This window comes from Sturnira hondurensis, unplaced genomic scaffold, assembly GCF_014824575.4.
Source record: "Sturnira hondurensis isolate 20B ecotype Veracruz unplaced genomic scaffold, ASM1482457v3 Scaffold0001872, whole genome shotgun sequence".
In the NCBI taxonomy this organism is placed as follows: domain Eukaryota; kingdom Metazoa; phylum Chordata; class Mammalia; order Chiroptera; family Phyllostomidae; genus Sturnira; species Sturnira hondurensis.
Genome location: NW_028074503.1, coordinates 24,684,162 through 24,707,371, shown reverse-complemented (window position 1 = coordinate 24,707,371; position 23,210 = coordinate 24,684,162). Strand labels below are relative to the sequence as shown.

Sequence of the window (23,210 nt, the reverse complement as noted above, 5' to 3'; positions counted from 1 at the left end):
GCAGCCATGCGCCACGCTCCTTTCACGCAGTCTTAATCTTCACAATGATCCCGTGAGGTAGTATGATTTTTCCCACTTTATTTATTTATTTTTTTAATGTTTTCTGCATCCTCTTTTTTTTAAATAGTTTTTTTTTTTTAAGATTTTGTTTATTTATCTTTAGAGGACAAGGGAAGGAGAGAAGGAGAGAAACATCAATGTATGGTTGCCTCTTGTGCATCTCCTGCTGGGAACTGGCCTGCAACCCAGGCATGTGCCCTGACTGGGAATTGAACCACGATCGTATGGTTCACAGGCCCGCGCTCAATCCACCGAGCTACGCCAGCCAGGGCTCCCACTTTATTTATTTACTTTTCATTTGCCCCGTTTTAGCGATGAGCAAGCAGAAGCTCGGCGAGAATAAGGTAATCTGCTCCAGACCACATTGGTGGTCCTGTACACAACAGGACCCTGACATGAGGTCTTTCGGGCAGCACAGGCTGGTTTGTGACTGTTTTATACACATGTCACTGGGCACCAGGATACTCCCACAGAACACATGGCATAAAAGGTTTCCCACAGCGACCTGAGGAGGGGACACTATTGAATGAATCAGCACTTGGGACTATCTTCCCAAGTAACCCACTTTGAGAACTATCGTGGGGCAAATGAGTCAGCAATGCCCCAGGGCAGAGGGAGGAAGTAGGCAGCTCAGAAGGAAAAGCTACTCTAGAAAGAACATTTATTAACACTGTGCTCAAAGAATTATTAATAGGAACATGTAAATTAAACTCTGTTGAATAAATATCATTTCTTCACCTCCAGATTCATAAGCTCCAGCTCATGGCTTATTTCTCTCAAATAATATTTGATATCAATCAAAGATAACCTGTTTATTCTTTAAAACTTGCCAATCCATGTGACATTCCAGTTCTAACACATTCACTTCACTCGTTCTCTAGGGTTTGTTGTAGAATTCGATGTACCTAGTAGTTCAACTCATTATGTCATAGACTTTGATAAAATATATTCACACTGGGGATATAAGTTTTTTTTAATTTGCTATGTATCTCAACAGGCCTGCCATCTGTACTCCGGGGCGAGACCGTTCCTCATCGCAGGAGAAGGCCAACCCAGACTCTACAGGATCTGGCACCCCTGGCTCCTGGGGACTGAGTAAATAGCAGCAGGACTCTCCCCCTCCCTCCCAGTCATTTCGGCAAGAAACATCCCCACAATTTTTTCCCTTTTTTTAAAAAATAAAAATATGGACTGCTTTGTGAATTTACATGTCACTCTCAGGCGGGGCCATGCTAATCTCTGTATTATTCCAATTTTCGTAAATGTGCTGCTGAAGCAAGCTATCCTCACAGTCTCAGAACTCCATCTATGGGGATGGAGTCACCCTCAGCTGAGAACCACAGGTTTGAAGCAAACCAGGAAGTTCCATAACACATTAATTAAAGGATAAATGCACAGCCGGACCCCACAGTCAGTATTCCAGCAAAGAATTCAAGATGTAACATGCCGGCTTCAATCGTGCATGTCCAATGTCTCATCACACTTCTCTCTATTCTGTTAATAACATGAACACATTCAACACAAACTGCCAAAACACCATTTTTAGCCAAGAGGGCCAAGGCGGTGCACTTTGCCAATAACAGCAATAAAGCTGGACAGAAGCTAAGCCCAGGATTGCATGGGGCATATCTGAGGCAATAGCCACAAAATACAAAGTATAAGCATACCTGAATAGTCTATCATTTTGTCAAATTTGGACTTTAAAAAGGATGCTAGCTTTTTTCTTTTTAAAATGATTTATTATCAAAAAGCTTGCTCCTTTTCAAACCTGAGTCAGTTCAGCAACGAAGCTCCATCATCCTTTTTAGGATTATTGGGACCCAAACAATTTTAGACTAAAACAACAACAACAAACTTGACAGCTAGTTCTGTAACATATTCGAAGACATGTCAGTGTGCATTTGGGAACACTAGTTCATTTTTTGATTGGAATGCCAATCACCATAAAATCTTCTGCTAGAGTCACTTCCTGGAGATCTAACACTGATTCAGCTTGCTTTTTCAGTTCTATGGTCCCGTCCGTCTCTCCTTCTCTGGCCAAGGCAACTGGTTTGTACCTCTGACTGAAGTGGGTCAGAACGAGCCGCTTGGCCTGGCACAGCTTTGCAAACGCTGCTGCCATCCGTGGCGTGCTGTGCCCGTGCTCCTTGGCCTTGTCCATCTGGGCGTCGTCCAGGGTGGCCTCGTGGATCAACAGGTCAGCCTCAAAGCACAGCTTCACGCCTCCGTCGCCTACCACCCCAGAGCAGTCACCCAGAATGCAGATTTTCCTTCCAACAATAGGCTTTTTTAAGACATCTTGGGGAGAAATTGTAACTCCGTTTTCCAGAACAACAGCAATTCCGTTCTTCAGCTTCCCATAGGCAGGACCTGGAGGGACACCTAGTGATGGAGGCAGATGACACCACATCACGGGATGGAATCTGTGACTGTCAGCAGAGACTGTTTCAGCAGCACAGCAAACAGCAAATGGAAAAGGCACCTGATTCTTTTAATACTTTTTATACATATTTTACTATTTGTGGAAAACTGGAGTGTTTATAGACTGTTAAAAGTTCCACGCTGGCACTGCTGCAGCACCGAAAACACTCCCCAAGCATGTGGGTCGGGTGGGTTTAAGCGCCCCAGTCCCACAGCATCGTCCCAGTCCAGACAGTGGCCTTGCTGCTCTGCTGGGCGTGGGCAGGACAATTGCTAAGAGTATTTAATAAGCTCATGTTTGGGCAAAATTTAAGAATCCACTTAAATAATGACAAGGGACCTACAAACTGAATAACTTAATAAAAAACTGTTAGAGAGGACTGTTTGGATCACAAGGTCAGGGAGAGTTTCAGGCAGTCACACATAATCAATCTGCATGCATAGGGCAGTTCCACATTTACCAAACTGGGCTTAAATCTCGTATTAATCTAGGATAGTACCTGATTATCACTCTGGACAGTACCTACAAGCAAATAGATAATGCTTACTAATTCCAACATAGATCATATTTAAAGTTTCTCAATACAAGAATATTTCCACAGGTTTTCATTTCTTTTTTAAAGATATTTATTTACTTTAAGAGAGAGGGAAGGGAGAAAGACAGGAAAGCATCGATGTAATACCTCTGGCCTCCGTTACCTTTTCTCATTATTTTGCCTATTGTTTTAGTCGGGAAAGGAATTAGAGGTTGAGTAAATCAAGAAACAACCATACAAAAGGCACCACGGTGCTTTTTATAGGCCCTGTGCTGGCCATGCCCAGGAAGGCAGTGACGCCAGAGGCGCAACAGAGCTGGATGCTGCTTCCAGAGAGATGCTGAGGAGTCCCCAGGAAGGAAGGCCTGGCTTGGAGGAGGCATGAAGCCGGAGAAGGGGGGCGGGAGGGGGAAAGCCCGCTCTGTGTACTTGCTTCCTGTGGTGAACCCAGGCATATAACGGTTGAGGCAGAGAATTCTGAACACCAAATTAACTAACTTAAGGTAGAGAAAGAAAACCCTGAAAGTAATTGGTTGCAGTGGCAAAATTAAGATATGGCAAAAATTCTCAGGCTAAAGATGCTACTAAAAATATATTTCAGGAGGAAGACATGGAAAAATAACAGCCTAGACCTAAGACAACAACCACTACCCTGTCAAACAAGAGAGTGTAAGCTGACGACAGGACAGACTAAGAACGTGCATGGGGGCGGCTGCAGAGAGGGGCTTCAAACGTACGCTTGGGTTTTGCTCGAATAGCATCTTTCGCTCCCAGGAACTTCCCTCAATAAGCAAACTTTGGGCAAAAGAAGTAAGCGGAGAAAATGTCAGTTTTAGGCCTAGGAGACAGGATAGGAAGGTTACTATGACACTTATAAGAGCTTCAGCCAACACCAGCTTGATTGATGAGAAGAGAAAACGACACTTACCGAGGTCTTTCAGTTTCTGTGCATTGAGTTTACCTGGGCGCTTCTTCTCCACGACCGAAAACCCAAAGGAGGGGACCCGGTGAAAGAGGCGAAATGCTTTTACAACAAACTGCTCATCATCGACCAGGAGGTATGAGTTTTCTTCTGAGTCTAACAGGATAGTTCTTCCTTGCCCCTCTTTGGGAGAGCTGTCTGCGCTACCCAAGGGTGCAAAGTCTTTCAGTTCTTCTGCCGGACACTGATCCGCCGTAGGCACCAGCTCGTGGACCACGTAAGGGAAGACCAGCTCCGTGTGGGACAGTTCCATGGTTCGCCAGATGAAGTCCCGAAGCCCTGCTGGGCCATAGATTTCGATGGGCTGTCTGGTAACCGTGGAGCCACTCTGCAGGCTGATAGTGCAGAGCAGGCCAGGAAGGCCAAAGAAGTGGTCTCCATGGAGATGCGTGATGAAGATCTTAGTAATTCTCCCTTACAATTGAGGGAGAAAAATGAAATTGGGAATTTTTCAGAAACAAAGATCCTTACAAAGCTATTGGAAACATACATAACAACTTACACAGAAAACAGTAAAATGAATTTAGAGTTTTACCACCATAAACTTAGTTTTTTATATTTTTCCATATGATTCCAGAAGCAAGAAAGACAGGCTTTATTTTACTTGATGGTTTTAATAAGACAACTTTCTTCATAAAACATCTTAAAATTACATAGTATCACAATTTTCAGAGTATTTTTCTATATATCTTTTTAGGGGAAAAAAAGTTGCAATAAGGAAGTGCACCAAAATAATTACTGAAGTGACTAGATAGCCCTCAAGTGTGAAAAGCATCTGACAGTCACACCTCCCCCATTCTGCTCGCTCCCCCTGAGAATACCAAGTACATGTTTCCAACAAAACGGGTTCCCCTGGCTCCACGGCACTGCACCAGTGCCTGAACCCAAGACTGCCATTTAAGGAATCTCTGCACTGCATAGAGATTAACTAACCAACCAACTAACCAACCGAGAGCCTGCACCTCTGAGTGAGGTTCACCGGGGAGGAGAAAAGGGAAGATAATGTGGGAGGGAGAGGCAAGTACAGAGGGAGGTCAGGGACTGAAAGGGGAGCAGGTGGGCGACAGACACTACAGAGCAGATCAGAGGGCGGCTCCCCTGCGGTGCTGTGTGACGGCACGTGGGCCCACCCCTCACTGTGAACACAGCAGCTCTTCAGCACACACTGGGTTAGGCTGGGACCTGACTCACCTGGTGGGGAACTGAATTTACTGCTGGTATGTGGCAGGTGCCACATCAGCATCTTTTTGAGATGCACCACAAGGCATTTAAAAAGTAACGATCACAGGAACACACATTTAGTTTAACAGAAGCTTCTGGTCCAGGCTCATGGCACACCTACTTCAAACATCTGTTACCATTAAAGAACAGGACAATTTACTAACACCACAGAAGGGCAGGAAGAGTTTACTGTAATCACAGGATTTGTCCCATGATATCAGGGCAAAAGTGTTCTCCCAGTGCGTCTGCCAGTTACTACACCAAGCCTAGGTAGGACCCATGGCAGAGAATTGGGCAGAGGCTGATTCTGGACCTTGAAAACCCCCAGGAGGCATTCTAGAAGTTTCCTCCATATGTTCCTTTTTATTTTCTCTTTTCAGTGCTTGTTTTTGCTGGTTTTTTTTTTTTTTTTTTACTTTTAGAACCCTCGTGTTTTCTCTTTCTGCTGCCCGGGCTGCCTGAGCGCTGACAAGTGCGACCTGAGGCCTCTGCAGGCAGAGAAGAGTGACGTCGGTTGTCGAGTCCTGATCTCATGCTGACCTTTCCAAAGGCCATGCCAGTTGCCCTGGGCCCCTCCCTCCCTCCTGCACAAGAGAGCCAGACTGAACACCAGGACAATCTGTGAACCCAAAGTAAGGGAGACAAATTAGGTAATTAAAAAATTGCTTCCCACAGTAGTCACAGTTTTAGGAAAGACAAACATTTCATTTCTCAAGAAACTTGATTCCAGAGGGAGAAGGAATGGCAGGCACAATTATCAAAGGTCAGAGGAAGCTATCAAATGAAGAAAGAAAAATGTGTCACTTGAGAACCGGAAAGCACAGGGGAATGTGTCACCGCTGACAGGTGGAATACCAAGCATCCTCTAAATGATGATGTAGTTATATGTACCACCCGAGGAAAGTGTCTGCAACATAGTCTTTGTATATGTCGTTGAGATGAAAAAAAGCAGATCACACAAAGTACAATGTTTCCATTTATGCAAAATTCTACACACACCTACACACAAACACACCTACTGTTATTGCATCTACATGTACAGAAATTTTACCTATGAGACATGGATTTAGGCTTCTCTTATTTATACTTTTCTGCTTTGTTTGAATTTTTACAATGAGCATGCATACTCTTTATAATTATTTTTAAGGGAAAAAAGGACGGCTGTGCTCAGTCTTTAGAATTATGACAGAAATAGACATGGCAAACCTATACTTATTTATCAGACACATACTAGGACCTTGAAACAAGTATGTTTGGATAAACACAAAGTACCTCCTTACGAAACTCATAACCTATTATTACCCTAGGGGGTAGTACAAGCTGAAAAGGATTTCAGTGAGTCAAATAGTGATAGGTCCATATTGGATTATTGAGAGAAACTAGTAACCCGCTGGTATTCAAGTCCTTCTATAATTCCCCACCCTTGTGTGTGGGCGGGGCTTGCAACTGGCTTCTAAACAGTAAAAGGTGACACAGAGATGCAATGTGATTATGCGATGTCCGAAGACTCCACCTTGCCGGCAGACTTCCTCTTGAGTTTCTTTTTCTCCCTGCTGGTAACCACTCCAAGCTCCCAAGAAACAGAAAACCACATGACCAGGAGGCCACTAGGAGCCGAGGACAGCCTCTGGCCTATAATTAATTCTAAGGGTTCTGCTAACAACCTGCATGAGCTCTGGAGCAGGTTCTTCCCCACTTGAGCCCCAGCCAACGACGAGATTGCAGTTTAGTGAGACCCTGAAGCGGAAAAACCAGGTAAACCAGGCCTGAACTCCCCAACCCACAGAAACGATCAGGTAATAAATGCAAACAGGACACTAAATTTATCACCTGTTTTGCAGCATTGATAACTGACACAATGTTAATAAAAAGGAAAGACTTATCTGCCATACCCAAACCTCTAGCACCCAAATGTAACAGTTTCTTGTTTCTACTCTAATCACCCCAACCCCTCAAAGCCTACTCTCTGAACAGGTGAGTATCACAGCCTCATCTGGTCTGTGTCTACCCTGAGAGTGCTCATGAAAGGAACACCTGTGTGACCCAAGGAACATAAAGCACAGTACCTGCCCTCACCTCCGAGTTTCAGCCCCAGAGGAATATGATTAGGGTTGAACTGTGTACACCTCAAGGCCACGTGCCCTGAGTGATAGTCATTCGTTCATTCCTCCAACTGCTCTTTTCCTGACTCCCGGGTCTGGGACGGAAGCATCTGTAACCTGCAACAATCCTTCACTTCTTTACACCCTAGACATTCAACCCGTCGCGTCTCCTGTTGGCTCTGCAAGTGTCTCTTAGACTAAGACTCTCTTCTTCACCCGTCCCTACTCCCTGCTTCAACACCCCATCTTCTCTCTCCTCTCAGATGAGTGCAACTGCCTGGAAACTAGTCCCCCTGGGGCTTTCCTCTTTCTGCCAATACATTTGCCACAGGAAAACTTTGACCTAAAACCCAAATTGGACCATGTCACCCTTGCTTAAAAATTCTTAATGGTTCCCATTGCCAATAGAGCAATAAGGTCCAAACCCCTTAACATACCACAGAAGAGTTCGCAGTCTGCCCTCACTTACTTCCAGCATTCTTATCTCTCTTCAATCCTAGCCAAGTACTCAATGCTCTGGATGGCTTAATACTCCCCAAACATGTCTAGAAACTCCCTGACTGGTTGCTCAGTTTGTTCTCTGTTCCTCGAATGTCCAGCCCCACTTCTCCCCCCAGAGAAACTCTGATTCATCTCTTAGACCCTAGCTCAACTGTTGCCATCTCTGGAATGCTTTCTCTGAACACACAGATTTGGATAGTGTCCCTCTCTTTCATACTCCAAAATACTTAGAAAACACCTCCATTATTCTACTTATCATAGCACATTATGACTGTTTGTATGTCTGTTTCCACCAACATACCCAGAGATCCTGGGATGCTAAAACTATCTTTCTTTTGGTCATCAGATGCCATGCAGTGTGCTAAGTCAGAGAAACTGTAACTTCAATAACCGCCAGTTGTCAGACCTAGTAAGAGAGAGGCACCATACTAGGTGCCAAATGTGTTATTCATGCATTTACTGAACAGATATTTTCCAGGCATCTACTGAGCACACAATTGATTGCTGAGCTTAGTGTAGGGAGACAGTGCACATAAAAACAGCTATTTAAATAACACCATTTGAGATACTGATGATGCTAAAAAGGTAATAAAATAGGATGAAGATGTAGAATGCCTGGGGTGAGGGGGAACTGCTTAACCTGAGGCTCAGGAAAAGCTTCTGAGGAAACAGCATTTGAGCTGAGAAGTAACTGATGAGAAGGACACAGCCACACAGAGAAGGAATTATTATATGAAATTCACATGACATGCCTGTAAGTCGAGTTTTTATCCCTGTTTTCAAGATGAGGAAAGTAAAGTTCGAGTGTGCTGATCTGCTGAGGCCACAAGCCGAGACACAGCTGGGACTGGAACCCAGGTCTGCCTGCCTCTGGCCCAAGGCCTTCCACCACTGTGCCCCTCAGTCTCCCTGCCACTGTGCCTGTGCTCTCTCCACTTGCTCTGGCTGAAATGCCCTCCTCCCCAGCCCAGGGCATCCCTTCTCTTCCTTCAGCGGCCATCTCTCTGAGATGCTTACTCTGATGACCACGTGGAAAAATGCACCCCCTCCTCTGAACACTATCTACTGCCCTTCGCATTCTCCCATGACACTCACCTCTCCTGGGGGACATGAGTGTGTACACTGTTCCCTGGCTTGGGCAGTGTCCTTCCACTGTGCCTATGTACCTCACTCTGTCCTCTACCCTGAGCCTCTATCAATCTTTGCTCTTAAAACTTACAGGACGAAGGAAAAGCAAATAAATGAACGAATAAGGGTCCGTGGGTGTTCCAGATGCCTGAGGGCCTTCCGAGTCTCGCCAGGATTCTAGCACTGAAGTGAGATGCAGCTGCCAGAGCGGCTACAGAACAAACCCAAGGAAAGCCAAGAAAATGAAGAACAAGAGTCTTAAGGAGAGAGCTGAATGCACACTAACCTGCTTTAAGCTGGCTTTTCATGAGCTGTGTCTGGGTTCCCTCGCCACAGTCAAAGAGCCAGCACTCGCCCTCACACCGAAGAACCAAAGCAGAGGCACCACGGGTTGGGGACGGGTATGCTGCGCCTGTCCCCAGAAACGTCACATCCATAGACATCTTCTACCCTGCAATGGAAAATCACCTAGGGATTATTTCACATTACTGCTCAAAATCACCAAAACCAGGTTGCTGAGAAACGTACTATTATTTAGGGCAGTGAAACTATTCTGCATGTGCAGTAGAGATAGAGACACATCATTATACATTGGTCCAAACCCACGGAATGTACCACACAAAGAGTGAATGAATCCTAATGTATACTTGAGTTAATAATATATCAATATTGACTCATCGACCCTAACAAAGACACTACACTGTGGAAAGATGTTAACAAAGGGTGAGGGAGTACACAGGAACTCTGGGCTTTCCAAGCATTACTTTTCTTTTAAGTCCTTCTAAGAAACACTAAACAGCAATAACCACCCCAGCTGAGGTTCTGAGACCTGTACGGCAATGCTCCGCAGCACTGCGGGGCTGCCAAGGGAACACCATCCCCTGAACGGCAGGATCCGTCACTGGTTAGGATTCGGGTTTCTGCCATTATAAGTGATCAGCAATAACCTGTCGAGTGTGTAGATTTCTGCCAACTCCTGGTATCTCTCTCTTTCCTTTCTCTGTTTCAGGGAACATCTGCTATGTCCAATATACTTCCATAGTGGGAAAGTGCAGCAAACAGAATACATGAGAATCAATTCAAACTTACACATTAACAATTACAGATTATCCACACTAGGGCTGGGTGAAAAACAAAAATAAGTCATTTTAATAAAAAATACTAAGATAAGAAAAACTGACAGACAGCTGAATATACAAAATTGTCAATAACTGCTCAGTCCTAGCAACAAGATAAAAATAGAAATGGGAAAGATCTCATTCATAAGAGAAAAAGACCTTGTAAAATCACTAGAAATAAAGTTAACAAGAAAGGAACAGACCCTAAAAGACCCAGATATGTATTAGGTTCCTTAATAAGACTTAATATTACAGAAATGTTCATCTTTTCATAATCAATATAGATGCATTTAATGCAAATTCTATGACATTTTCAGTGAGAGTTATCTTGGAACAAAAAAAACAACCAAAAGATGGAAGGAAAAAAAATAAGTGTCTGACCCTGGTTGGTGTGGCTCAATGGATTGAGTGCCGGCCTGCCGAACCAAAGGGTTGCTGGTTTGATTCCCAGTCAGGGCACATGCCTGGACTGCAGGTCAGGTCCCCAATATGCGGGCGTGTGAGAGACAACCACACATTAATGTTTCTCTCCCTCGATTTCTCTCTCCCTTCCCCTCTGTCTAAAAATAAATAAATAAAATCTTTAAAAAAGAAATCTTATAAAAAATAAGTGAGCATGGTCAAGAAAATTATATACAGCAGTAAGCAGTAACTTACCTTTTTAGATATTACACTTATTACACTAATTGGGTATAATTAAGACAATAATATGGGCACAAAAATAAAGGTGAAAGAGAAGGGATGGTCTAGAAATAAATCTAGGTATTTATGGGGCTCAGTATATAACAAAATGTAAAAAGGGTAACATTTAATGAACAGCAGTGACATAATTGGCTATTTTTTTAGAAAAAAAGTAAAGCAATGTTCTCACTTTGCATTGTATATAAAAATACATTCCACATGGTTTATAAATTTAAATGTAAAAGGTCCAATAAAATACATTTTTAAATGTTAGGAGATTAAAATATGTTTGGAAAATTATTTGGGGTTTGGGAATTATTGCCTTATTAGCAAGACAGGAATCCAATAAATTATAAAAAATAGACATTTTTCACTACATAAAAATTTTCATATATCAAGACTCAAAGGACCAAAAACACATCTGGAGAAAACTGTTTACACTGTATGAGAAAGAGTTAATGGCCCTAAAAACAAATTCATGCAAATGAATTCATAATACCAACCCCCAAAAAACCCTGATACAACAGAAAAATGGGAATATACAAGAAATTCAAACGTGAAGAATTCAAACGTCCAATGAGCATGAAAAGTGCTCAGCCTGTAGGCAGTTAGAGGAAATGCAAATTAAAGAAAACACCATTTTCCACACATCGGCTGGCAAATATTAACGAAAACCAGTGCTAACCACAAGAGAAAATGGATACTCATATGTTACTAATGGTGGAGGTGTGAATTGCTATTATATTTTGGGAAAGTAATCTGGCAATATATATTACCAATAATGATGCTGTTAATAACAACATACTTAAATCCAGCATTCCCATTTTTAGCAATCTACCCTACAGAAATAAAGGATCTATTATGTACAATGATGTTTACTGTGGTAGTGTTAAGGTGGCTAAAATTTGGAAGCAATCTGAAAAAAAACCAATAGGAAAACAATTGAATATTTTATTATACATTCATAGCATGAACTACTTATTCTGTGGCTAAGTCAGGTCTGTAACTCTCGTCCTGGAGGGAAGACAGTGAGGAAAGTTACAGATGGCGATGGCATGATCTCATCTTGATAACAGTGTCCAAAACCTCCGCATTTATATGAGACAGAGAAAGTCTGGTGTGGAAGATACACAGCATATTGACAACACTGGTTGTCTCACAGGTGATTAAAATGGTGAGAGGGGCTATTTTTCCTTTTAAACTTTGAGATGTTTTGTGGTTGCAAAAACCAGCATTTATTTAATTTTATATTTCTTTAATATTGGTGACTTTTAAAAATGTGTCATAAGGCTGAACATGCTTTTCTAACTATTAATACAATTCACCTAATCTTTCTTTCCACTGGGGATGCAGTCGGCTCCCCAGTCCCCTCACCCCATACACACACCTTGAACACACACAGGGTACATCTCCCCACCTCACACACAGCCTTTAGGGTACTACTAGTATCCTTACATGTGTTACTCCCCATTTTCACTCTCAGTATCAAACCTTCCTTTGATAATTAAGTAGTTTAATCTGCAGAGGTTTCTTATGGGATTGCAGTTTGCAAGATAAATGAGAATAAACAAAAAGAAAATAAAAAATATTAAAAACTCATAAATGCAGAAGGCAGTATAGGATATAATTACTTTGCAATCCCTAACAAATAATGGATCTAGGCCAGTGGTGCGTCGTAACCCTGGAGAATACCAGAATCAGCTTTTACATATCAATGGTTGGGCTCCATCCCAGAACAATTGAATAGGAAATTCTGCTAGTGAGACATGTATTTTAGTATACTAAAAAAAAAAACCAAAAAAAAAAAAAAAAAAAAAACTTCCCCCGGGGATTCTGATATGCAGTCAGATTGGAGAACCACTTACTGAAAGGATAATAAAGAACAGAACTATAATGGATAGATCAGGCTGACTCGAACTCACTAGTCAACTAGTCAATCTTTAAAAAACAAACAAACCCTTTTTATTATGAAAAATGTCAAACAGATACAAAAGTTAAGATTAGTACACTGAATTGCCACAAACCCATCACTGAGCTTCAGTAATTATCAACTAACTCTCGGCCAACCTTATTTCATCTATGTCCCCCACCCATCACTCAAGAATACTGGATAAGAGATACTGGGTACTTCCATCAGGAAGCACTTGGGGTCTGGCTGTCTCTCTCTTTCTGATGTAAACAGCCACTAATGATCCTTGCCAGGATCCATTATTTCATTAGACATTGCCAAAAGGTGGTATTCTCTCATTCCTCCTGCAGTAATTAGCTGGCATTCTTCTGTAATTCCCAGGTCAATTATTTAGTTACCCTGTGGTGTAATTTGTACAGAAGAGATCCATTGACCAATCTTAACACCGTGAGACAGACAAGACCTATCTAACTCCTGATGCGAGACAATATGAAGGGCACAGAAACCCTTTTAGGTTTTCTGGACAAAAAGTTCAACCTGAATCTTTTAAAGCTGTTATCTAAATACCACTTTATTAAAGGACTCAGCAGGAGGAAAAAAGCCAAATCCAGTATGTAGAAAACTTTCCAGGACAAATGACTTGATTTGGTCAGTAAGTACGGACAGGGTGGGGAAAGGGGGGAGGGAGTTGGGGATTGGAATAAAGTGGGAGGGGATCAAGAGACGTTTGGATCCTGATTTGGAGAAAACAGTAATAGGAAGGAAAAAAGAGATTTGGGAAAATGGTAAAGTGTAAATGCTGACTGGATAGAAAATAACATGAAATGCTTATTAGACTGCTACCCAATTTCTGTTTAAAACAGGAGTTGTGTTTTAAAAACCTAACTATTTAATGGATGAAATGGTACATTTAGATTTGCTTCAATTAATCCAGTGGGGGAGGGGTGGGGCGGGTAACGGATAAAACAAGATTGATCATGACTTAGGAATGCAGGACACTACCTTAGTTTCCTATGTTTGAAAGCTTCCATAATAAAAAGTTACAAGCGAAATAATAACAAACCCCTCCACTAGTGCCTAGGGGTAACCAAAACCCCTCCACTAGGTCAGGAAGTAATCAGAAATTTATTTATTTATCAATGGTGCATGTTTTGTGTCATGTACCATTCTAGGCACCGGTTACTAAAAGTAACCAAACCAGATTTGGTCTTTATCGCCTTGGACAGAAAAACAGGGCTTGCTTTCTCAAGACTACGATCCACCTAGGATCGATCGTACACCTTCCGTGGGGAACACAGCACACGACAACACTGTGCCCCTCTGGGTCCGTGGTTCTCAGTCTGGCTGCATATCACAACCACCTGGTGGTTGTGGGGCCTGAGCATTTGGAAGGCTTCCCAAATGAGTCTAAGGACTGCCGGGTTGAGTACAGGTGCCCACCCTGCGATCCCCAGGGTGCAGGTAGGGCGGACACTGCCATCCTCCATTTCAGAGAAGAACCGTGGCCCGGAGAGACTGGGTGGCCGAGGCGGCCAGGGACCGGGTCTCCGGCCACTAGTGAGCCCAGGCTCTCTTCCAAGTCAGTGTCAGAGTCCCTAAAGGATGGGTGGGCGGCGACAGGAGCGCGGGGGAGAGGAGGCTCCCGCCTGCGGGGGGTGGCTCGGGGCGCCTCTTCGCTCCCGGGCGCTCCCCGTGCCTGGGCGCTCGGCGCCGGGCGCGGGGCCCGGGCCGCGAGTCCGAAGGCAGCGCGCGCGCCTGCCCGCGCGGCCCAGCCCACACGGCGGCCGCGTGGGAGGCCGCGGCGGCGCAGACCCTGGCCCGACCCCCTCCGGCGCGCCCTGCCCCACTCACCCACTCCCCGGGGCCCGCGGCGAGAGCCGAGGGAGGCACAGGCCCACAGCGAGGCCCAGCTGTCCTCGGGGCGGCGACGGGCGCGGACGGAAGTGCGCCGCTGGCCGTGTCCGCGCGCGGCCGCTCTAGGACGCGCCGGAGGTCCAGGACGCTCGGTGGCGCCCACCCGTCCCTCCTGCGCGGGGAGTCTGTATTTGATGCTGAGAATTATCTTAAAAATATGTCGTAGTCCCTGGTTTTGGGAGCACACCCTGAAGTTGGGATAAGCTGTATCAGGAAACAATCAGCTAAGGGAACAAATGGGAAGGCAAAAGGAGGGATAAGAATATGCAAAAGGGGGATCACTAGCCATGAGATGAGTTAAGAAAGGTAGGACCTGAGTTGTGTCTTGTAGGATGGTTGAGGCTTAATGTTGTAGTAAAGGAAAACTGAGGTGGATTTGGTCACAATGGGTCTGATTTAGTATAGTAATAAACACCGGATGTCACAAAGAACTTGAACTTTATCCTGATACTTCTTAGTTAAGAAGTGCTGTAAAGGACATAGATCGTAGCACAGCTACATCTCCATAACAAACAACTTAGCTTGGGGTTCCCCACAGCAATACCCTCCGTAGAGCTGCCCCTTCCAGAGGTTCATCGCTTGTTCCTGCCCATCCACCAAAGCTTAGAGGTTATATCTTTAGAGAATAGTGGATAGAACGTTTGTTCAGTTTTACAATTTTTCGTTATGGTAAGTTTTGTATGGTGAAAAATGCACACAAAAGTTGAGAAAATGTTTAGTGAACCTTTACATATAACATCACTCACCTGCAACACTTAGTAACACGTGGTCCATCTTCTTTTACCTAGAACCCAAGCCCCTCCAAAAGCAACAAAACCCTGGATTGTTTCAAAGCAAATGCCAGATACAATATCATTTTATTTATAAACAATTCTGTACGCATTTATGGATTCTTTCTTTTTAAAAATGTCATCACTACATGATTATGGTAGGCAGTTTGGTGCATAAACATAAAAAAACTTAAAAATACAACCATAGTATCATTACCATAAAAAAGACAGTATCATCAAGTCCAGTCACTGTTCAAATTTTTCTGATCAACTCATAACTTTAAAAATGTTTTTATTTTTTGGTTCTAGAGAGAGAGGAAAGGAGAGAGAGAGAGAAACATAGATTTGTTGTTCCACTTCTTTACACTGGGGTATCCGCACAACTCAACACTCTAACCAACTGAGCTACCCAGCCAGGGCTCATCCACTCATCACTGTAAAGCCTATTTGTTCAAGTCAGACAGTTAACATGTAAAATTAAAAAAACTAAAAAACTCTTAAAAAATTTAATTACAATACTATTGTCTCACCTGAAAGTTAACAGTTCCTTAACATCATCTAATTTGTTATGCCATCCTTATTTATTAATATCATCTAATAACTGCTCAGTGTTCAAATTTTCTTAATTATTTCTCAAATATTTCATATGTAGTGGGTTTGTTTAAATCAGGATTCAGAGGAGGTTTACAAATTGCATTTGGTAGGAGTCTCTGTTTAAGTTTAATGGTTTTTTTCTTTTTTCTTGCCATTTATTTGTGAAAGAAATGGGGTCATTTGTCCTGGAAAATTTCCCATATTCTGAACTTGGCTGATTGCACCTCCATGACATCATTTAGTATGTTCCCCTATTCTCAGTATTTCTTATCCTATGGAACTTAGATCTAGCGGCCTGTTCTGATCCAGGGTCTTTTTTTTTTTGCTTCATGGGTGATGCTGAGTACATTTTGATTAGGTATTCTAACTGTTCCTGAGTTAGTATTCTAATATTATGCTCTTGGAATGTGTCTGTGCTGGGGGTGTGGGGGAGAGAAGAGGTGAGAAATAACTCCTCTACTGCTATGATCAGTAAGGAAAGGAGTGGAGTAGAAAGCTGAACAAAGGGAAATATCCACTTATGAATTTAAGTCTAACAATACATTCCCAAGGGATCAAGTATTCTGGGGTGTGTGTGTGTGTGTGTGTGTGTGTTTTAAGGTTTAATAGTAACAAGTTTTCCCCTGGCTGGTGTGATGGCTCCGTGGACTGAGTGCCAGCCTAGAAATAGAAAGGTCGTTGGTTCGATTCCCAGTCAGGGCACATGCCTGGGTTGCTGGCCAGGTCCCCAGTTAGGGGAGTGCAAGAGGCAACTGACGTATCTCTCACACAGCGATGTTTCTCTTCCTCTCCTTCTCCCACCCTTATCCTCTCTGTAGAAATAAATAAATAACATCTTAAGAAATAATAGTAATACCAAGTTTTAAAAGTGCCCTATATACAACAGCCTTTAAAAACAAGTCATGGGGTGGTGAACATATAATATACAGGTGATGTGTTATGGAACTGTACACCTGAAACCTACATAATTTTATTATCCAACATCACCCCAATCAATTCAATAAAAAAGAAAAAATAAGTCAGTCATGTTTTAAAAAGTTAAAAAATAAAAACAAACTCATAGTGCATTTTTATGTATAGGAAAATTTTGCTAAGAAAATACACATATCTCATTACAATATATTACAAAAGAGAAAAAGATAACATTATTATGAAGTTTAAACTGATTTCTGGAACCACCCATAATACGTGTATCTTATATAATATATTCTATACAAGGCATTCCCTTTGAACTAGCATTCCCATAAACAATTACTGCAAGAGTATTTCCTCTCTTTATCTTAAATACAACAGTGAGAAGGGCTAGGCAGTGGCTTTGCAACGTGTGGTTTCTTAATGACAATAATTAATGTTTGGGATGTTATCAAAGGGAACACAATATCAATTGCAAAAATATGGTTTTAATTTCAGTTCCTTTGAAAGGTCATTAGGCAAAATACAATTTATTATTAGGTAGAAATTTTACTTTGTCAAATATTTAGCTAAAATAGGTCTCAGAAATTCTTTATTCCACACATACACATTATTACTTTCTTTCACCTTTTGATGGAAGAAATCATATACATACATATGATACAATAAATAACATTTAAAATATATCTTACAATTCAAATTCACATTGATGGGAGCAGGGTCTTAAAACCGTTTTGCCAGAAATGGTAACAGTTTGTGGTTCTGGGAAGATGATGGAATCAAAAGATGTTAGTGAGCTGGCTACTGAGAATCTGTTGTAATTTATTGTATTGAAAAACAAATCCTTTATGTTTATACCCCATACTTAAAGCACTGAAGGTTAGTGAATCAAATAGGTTTATATTTTAATTATAGGTGGGAACAAAGTAAAAAAAAACAAATGACCCGGTAAAATGCATTAAAAAGGACCTAAGACTAATCTTATAAGAATAGGTGAAGATTTTCATCTGAAACAATGATTCCGGAAACATCTTCATCCTGAAGATGAAGTACCTGAGATCCAGGTAACATCACTTGTCTCAGAGGCCCTTCTTCCCTGGAGGGGCTGAGGCTCACAGCTTGTGCTCTGCCACTCGCCAGCTGGGAGCTTGGGCGAGGGGTTTAGGCTCTGGCCTAGAGCCCTTGCTCTCACCACGCGGGGGGAGGGGGTGACAGACGTGATTGTGAAGGTCGATGGTAATGATGTACGTAGGATACATAGAACAACACCTGGCACAGAGTAGGTGCTACCCATAAAATGTATTTGTCATTCTTTGCTAACTATACATAGAGTATGGTGATATTTCAATGATTATACAGGAATCAATGACTTGCTAGAACATACACTTAAAATTAGGAAAAGAAAAGCCACTTTTCTAGAAAATACTGAAAACTGGGAAATAATTTCCCTCTAGTGTTAAAACTTTAAAAAGTACGCTGACTGTAGATTAACTTCCCAAACAGCAAAGTGGCAAGTAAGTTTTTATTTTGGAAAAAAAAGATTAGTCATATGAAGAGTTTATTGGCAAAAACCTGTTTGTACAGATATTGTACAAAGCATCCAAAAGTCATTCACATTAATTTGTATTATTTTATGCAAGTGAACTGTGAACATCTCCATATCATACCCCGACTTTTCTCTTTCAGAGGCACAATTTTCCTTGTCCGAGAAAGAAAAATAATTATTGTTTTAAAGTGTAATCACTAGTTTATCTCAGTAACTCCTGGAAAGGATTAAGGGAATTAGGCAATAAAAGTTATGATTTAATTAGGCCCAGTTGAATTGATTTTTTTCTTTGTTTACACACGTATTCTGGCTTCCGATGACAGGGAAGCTTTCTGCAGTTGAATTATCTTGAATACTTTAAATACTAAGGATGTCATTTCATGTAGCTGGCCCGTAGAGGATTTTTCATTTTAAAATTTAGATGCCCGTCAAAGTGCAGATCTCAAATCACTCTAGAGCCAAAGCAGGTAACAAATCTATTCCATTTCCTGTGAAATCACGTTGTGCCTGCACCTGAACCCGTGTGATCTTGTCTGAGAAGGAAATACGACATCTGTTCTGTTTCATTCTTTGGATCAGTCCTTTTAAATGGAGTCCCACGAGAGAGCTTTGAGATGTACATGGATGTTCTTAAGTATTATTCCTGCTCTACAGAGCTGACTGCACTTCGGCGAATGCAGCAGAACACTGGAGCTGTTCAGCTGCAGGAAGACGTGATCTCTGAGGGACACTGAGTGGGTTTGGGAACTAGGCTGCAGGAGCAGCTAGGTGAAGTCCTCTTTCCAAGGCAAGGCTTTTCCTAATCCCCTTTGGGCTTTCTTAGTTATCTGGGAGCAGTAAATAATGCTCCACACCCCTTAACGATTACTATGCTTTGGTGGTAATTTATTAGCTGCTCCTTTCTTTGCAAAGAAGAATGTGGACTTTTATTTCTCCAGAGGCTGACAATTTAAAGAAAAGACAAAGGAGAGGGTTAAGTCATATCGAGAGTCAACCAAGAATAGAGAAGAAGCAAATATCCATTTGATAGCTAATCTTTTATAAATGAAAGCTACTTGCTAGTTTTTACTTGATAAGTACATTTAAAATCAGTAGTTTAGAATTGAACAGTATTGTAGTTAGGCGTTTTCAGAAAAATCTGCTTTGAAGTTCTGTATTAATTTTTGTTTTTGTAAACATCTGTTAAACACTGTACATATCAAAAATGGATGGAACCAATTCTTTGTAAGAACGTAACTTTGGTTATCTTGCTTCACATACAGTACATACTCCATGAGCACCGAACTTAAATTGCACACCACTCAGTACTCAGAAGCAATGCCATTCCGTGTGTTCTCTGTACGAGCCGTGGGGGAGCTTGTCAAAAATGCAGAATCTCGGGCTCCACCCAGACCCTCTGCATCAGCAGGAGCAATGGGTTAGCTCTCTAGGTGATTTAGATTCCTGCTTTAAAGCAGAGTTTGGGAGAGTCGGGGGAGTGTGGGCCGAGAAGACGCCCCCCAGGGCTCTGCTGCAGCTGGTCCACGGGGCTGAAAGAAGGCCGCAGAGGCCTCTGCGTTTTAAAGAAAGTTCTCAGTGATGTTGAGGCAAACTTCTGGTTAAAAACCCATTCTTCAGAAAGGCTTTAGCCAAAATCTTTAACACTTTCCCCCTGATTGTCAATAAACCTCACCTTCATTATTAATCCAACTCATTTCACACCACAGGTGTTTGTTGTACCAGGTTAGAAAAACAGGTAGTCTCACTTTTCCCTAAGAAGTGATTTCTGACAGACTAATCTGCAAAATTTCTTCTTTATTCAAAAGAATTAAAATGACTCTCCACTCCTGCTTTTCAAAATAAATTACCTTCGTGCTAGATAAACATTTCCATAGAAATCCAAATGTGTCTGTTTCTTTTCCAATTTGGTGCCGTTATCATCCCCCCACCATGCTAATTCCTGCCTGTATTCTTAGCTTTAATATTATTTTCCCTTAATTTACATCCAACAATTGTTACTTCTTAAAATACTGGTTGGTAAATAAGACAGAATGAGAATAAGTGGCTTTAAATATATATGCATATACTCTTTCTCTTATTCAAATAAGCTATATGGTATTTGACCTTGTTTTTTCCTTGAAATATTTATGATTTCCATGAGGACTGTACTAGACATGTTAATAAGCAAACATCTTGTAAAATTATGAAGTAAAATTCAGCATATGACCCTACCATCAATAAGCATTAAGGAAAATTCAGGTTTGTAATTATTATACTTATAATGTTAAACTAAAATCAAGATTTCAGAAACTATTTTGGGGAGTGATTATGTTTTGACAGAGGCAACACGAAACACATAAACCTTTCATATTTAATTAAAAGAAACAAATTGTGACCTAGTGGATTATTTTATGAAACAGATTTATGTAACAGACTTCTGACTTTACTCATCTGTTAAATGAATTAACCAATAGCATTTTCCCACACTCTGAATGGCAATGCCATTTTGAGCATTTTTTTAAAAGATTTTATTTTTTTACCTTTAGAGAGAGGAGAAGGGAGGAAGAGAGGGAGAGAAACATCAATGTGCAAGAGATACATCAATCGTTTGCCTCTCACAGGCCCCTACTGGGGACCTGGCAGACAACCCAGGCATGTGCCCTGACTGGGAATCGAACCAGCAATTTCAGTTCATAAGCTGGCATTGTATCTACTGAGCCACATCAGCCAGGGCCACTTTGAGCATTTTTTTAAAGATTTTATTAGAGGGGAAGGAAAGGAGAGAGGGAGAGAATATCAATGTAGGGTTGCCTCTTGTGGGTCTCCTGCTGGGAACTGGCCTGCAACCCAGGCATGTGCCCTGACTGGGAATCGAACTGCGATCCTCTGGTTCACAGGCCTGTGCTCAACCTACTGAGCTACACCAGCCAGGGCCCACTTTGAGCATTCTTAAAAGGCTGAATTATACTCAAAATTATTGTGACTTATTTTCTACCTATAGGTAGAAGAAAAGATGAAACTAAAAACAGAGCCCAGTTTTTTCCCTACAGAATATTCTATCTAACATGTCAAGGACTATGGAAAGAAATGTCAGATAATGTGCATGCTGATACGTAGCTGTGAATAATTTTTTGGAGTTAGCATTTAAAAATTGTATTCCCTCAAAGCAACTAAGTTAGGCATATATATAGTACTCCTTCTCAAAATGATTTTGGATTTTTCTTTAGAGCTCTCCATATGTAAGTCACATAAAAAAACTGGTCTCACTAGCCAGTTATCACTCATTTTACTGGGATGAAAATGGACTAATAAAAAAGACCTGAATACATGTTATTCACCCCCCATTTAGCTCTAAATCAATTTTGGTGGCTTCAAATAATTAAATCTGTCTTTAATAAAGAAAGAATTGTCACTAACGATAGTCAAAGGAATGTCCTGTAGGGTCATCCCCAAATTATCTCAAGTATCAGAGGATCACCATTGGAATCAGGGTACAACCTCTCCACTTAACTCTGGCTCAGATGTGAAACAGTCACTAATGTCTTAAAAGTCATATGATTATCAGTCATACATTATGCATAGGCACCCTATACCCCTCCTCAGAAGTACCTAGAAAATTAGAAGATAAAAATATGTGTTTCTCCTAATAAACAAAGCTAAATTTCTACTTGGGCAATAAAAAGCATAACCGAAGCAATTCAATTTACTACCTTTATTAAATAAAAAAGTTACACTGATTTTTATACACTGTTGAAATGATATTATTTAATTTGTCTAAAGGCAGCAGTAATTCCCATTTCTCACGATGCCATAGTTAAGCCTTAATTTAGTCTAACAAATAAATAATACAGTGGATTTTTCATATTTGGATCTTTACACCAGAAAGGAATTTCAGGGCATGAAGAACAAGTAAAAGAACATCTTTGATAGATAATCTGTCCTTAGAATTTGGTCAAATTTGGCTTTTTCTCAAAGTTCTCATCTCCACAGAAGTTTGTACTTTGGTGGCCCTAAAAGGACAGGCTGAGAGGTTACTACCTACAGCAGTAAAGAGCAAACGCTTTGGCAGGTGTGAACAAGAGCACAGATGAAGACATCTGCAGATACATGTGTGACGTCCCTCTGACGTGGTCCGAGCTACAAATCGGAACAAAAGCATTACGATTATGGCAGCAGGGTGCTGGTGGGCACTAACAGTGCACTCAACACACCTGGCCCATACGGAAGATTCACGGGAGAAGTAAGTCAAACAAAGCAGTGGGGGAGAAGAAAACAGAAAAAAACCCACAAATTTGAGAACATTATATTTTTGTCTGAAAAAAGGGGATTCCCTGAAGCCTGGAAGGTATTTATGAGTGGGCACTTCTATTCGGCTGTTGGGGGAGGGCTTGCTGAGGATGCTGGCCATTCGTATACATCTGGTAGCATGGAGTCATATTCACTTCGCCATATTCTTTCTCTAATGTACTTGGCCTTGTCCTCAGGTTCTGGGTATCGGAAAGCCATTTTATTAGCATACAGGTATTCTGTAACCTGAAAAGAAATTAACATTATTGCACAGACTCTGAGTATTAACCTATTTGAGAGGAAAAAGTACTATTAAAACACACATACATGAACTCAAAAGAATGGCATTTTTCTTTTTTCAAAATAAAACATGACATTACTCTGACTCATTTCAAAACATGTTGAGACTATTGAAAGTTTCTGAAAGATGAAATAGAGATCATCTGCTGTTTTACCGTAAGTTTGACTGTTTGAAGTCACCTCCTCACCCTGAATTACTGGCACTGCCTTAACGGTCCAATCCGACAAACACTGTTAAGCTACCCTCTG

The 23,210-nt window shown here is 41.6% G+C and overlaps 2 protein-coding genes and 1 pseudogene across 3 annotated transcripts in view; all 3 read right to left on the bottom strand.

The window, feature by feature from the left end:
• Positions 1 to 1,240: 1,240 nt before the first annotated feature.
• LOC118980673 (uncharacterized) lies at positions 1,241 to 1,339 on the bottom strand (annotated as a pseudogene).
• A 451-nt stretch (positions 1,340 to 1,790) lies between these two features.
• On the bottom strand, positions 1,791 to 14,597 carry ELAC1 (elaC ribonuclease Z 1). 2 transcript variants are annotated; one of them, XM_037034367.1, is made up of 4 exons: positions 14,511 to 14,597; positions 9,238 to 9,402; positions 3,946 to 4,413; positions 1,791 to 2,442 (listed from the first exon to the last, which is right to left on the bottom strand). In XM_037034367.1, exons 2-4 carry the CDS (start codon positions 9,392 to 9,394, stop codon positions 1,976 to 1,978), a joined length of 1,092 nt encoding a protein of 363 aa, XP_036890262.1. In that variant the 5' UTR covers positions 9,395 to 9,402; positions 14,511 to 14,597; the 3' UTR covers positions 1,791 to 1,975. The 2 variants fall into 2 exon arrangements, with proteins under 2 accessions (XP_036890262.1, XP_036890263.1); XM_037034368.1 differs by lacking the exon at positions 14,511 to 14,597 and adding an exon at positions 8,919 to 9,037 and having other exon boundaries at positions 9,238 to 9,329.
• A 7,752-nt stretch (positions 14,598 to 22,349) lies between these two features.
• The window catches only part of ME2 (malic enzyme 2), a 46,729-nt gene continuing 45,868 nt past the window's right edge, over positions 22,350 to 23,210 (bottom strand). The window contains exon 16 of the mRNA XM_037034355.1: positions 22,350 to 22,907. Coding sequence (XP_036890250.1) covers positions 22,740 to 22,907 — 168 coding nt within the window. The 3' untranslated portion in view covers positions 22,350 to 22,739. The remainder of the gene's footprint in view (positions 22,908 to 23,210) is intronic.

Bases quoted from the DNA above. Each gene is read 5' to 3' on its own strand.
- ELAC1 (XM_037034367.1), bottom strand. From the start codon at position 9,394: ATGTCTATGGATGTGACGTTTCTGGGGACAGGCGCAGCATACCCGTCC. The intron at 4,414-9,237 runs GTTAGTGTGCAT...CTCAATTGTAAG, and splicing joins GAAAAGCCAGCTTAAAGCAG to GGAGAATTACTAAGATCTTC. The intron at 2,443-3,945 runs GTAAGTGTCGTT...CTCCATCACTAG, and splicing joins ACAGAAACTGAAAGACCTCG to GTGTCCCTCCAGGTCCTGCC.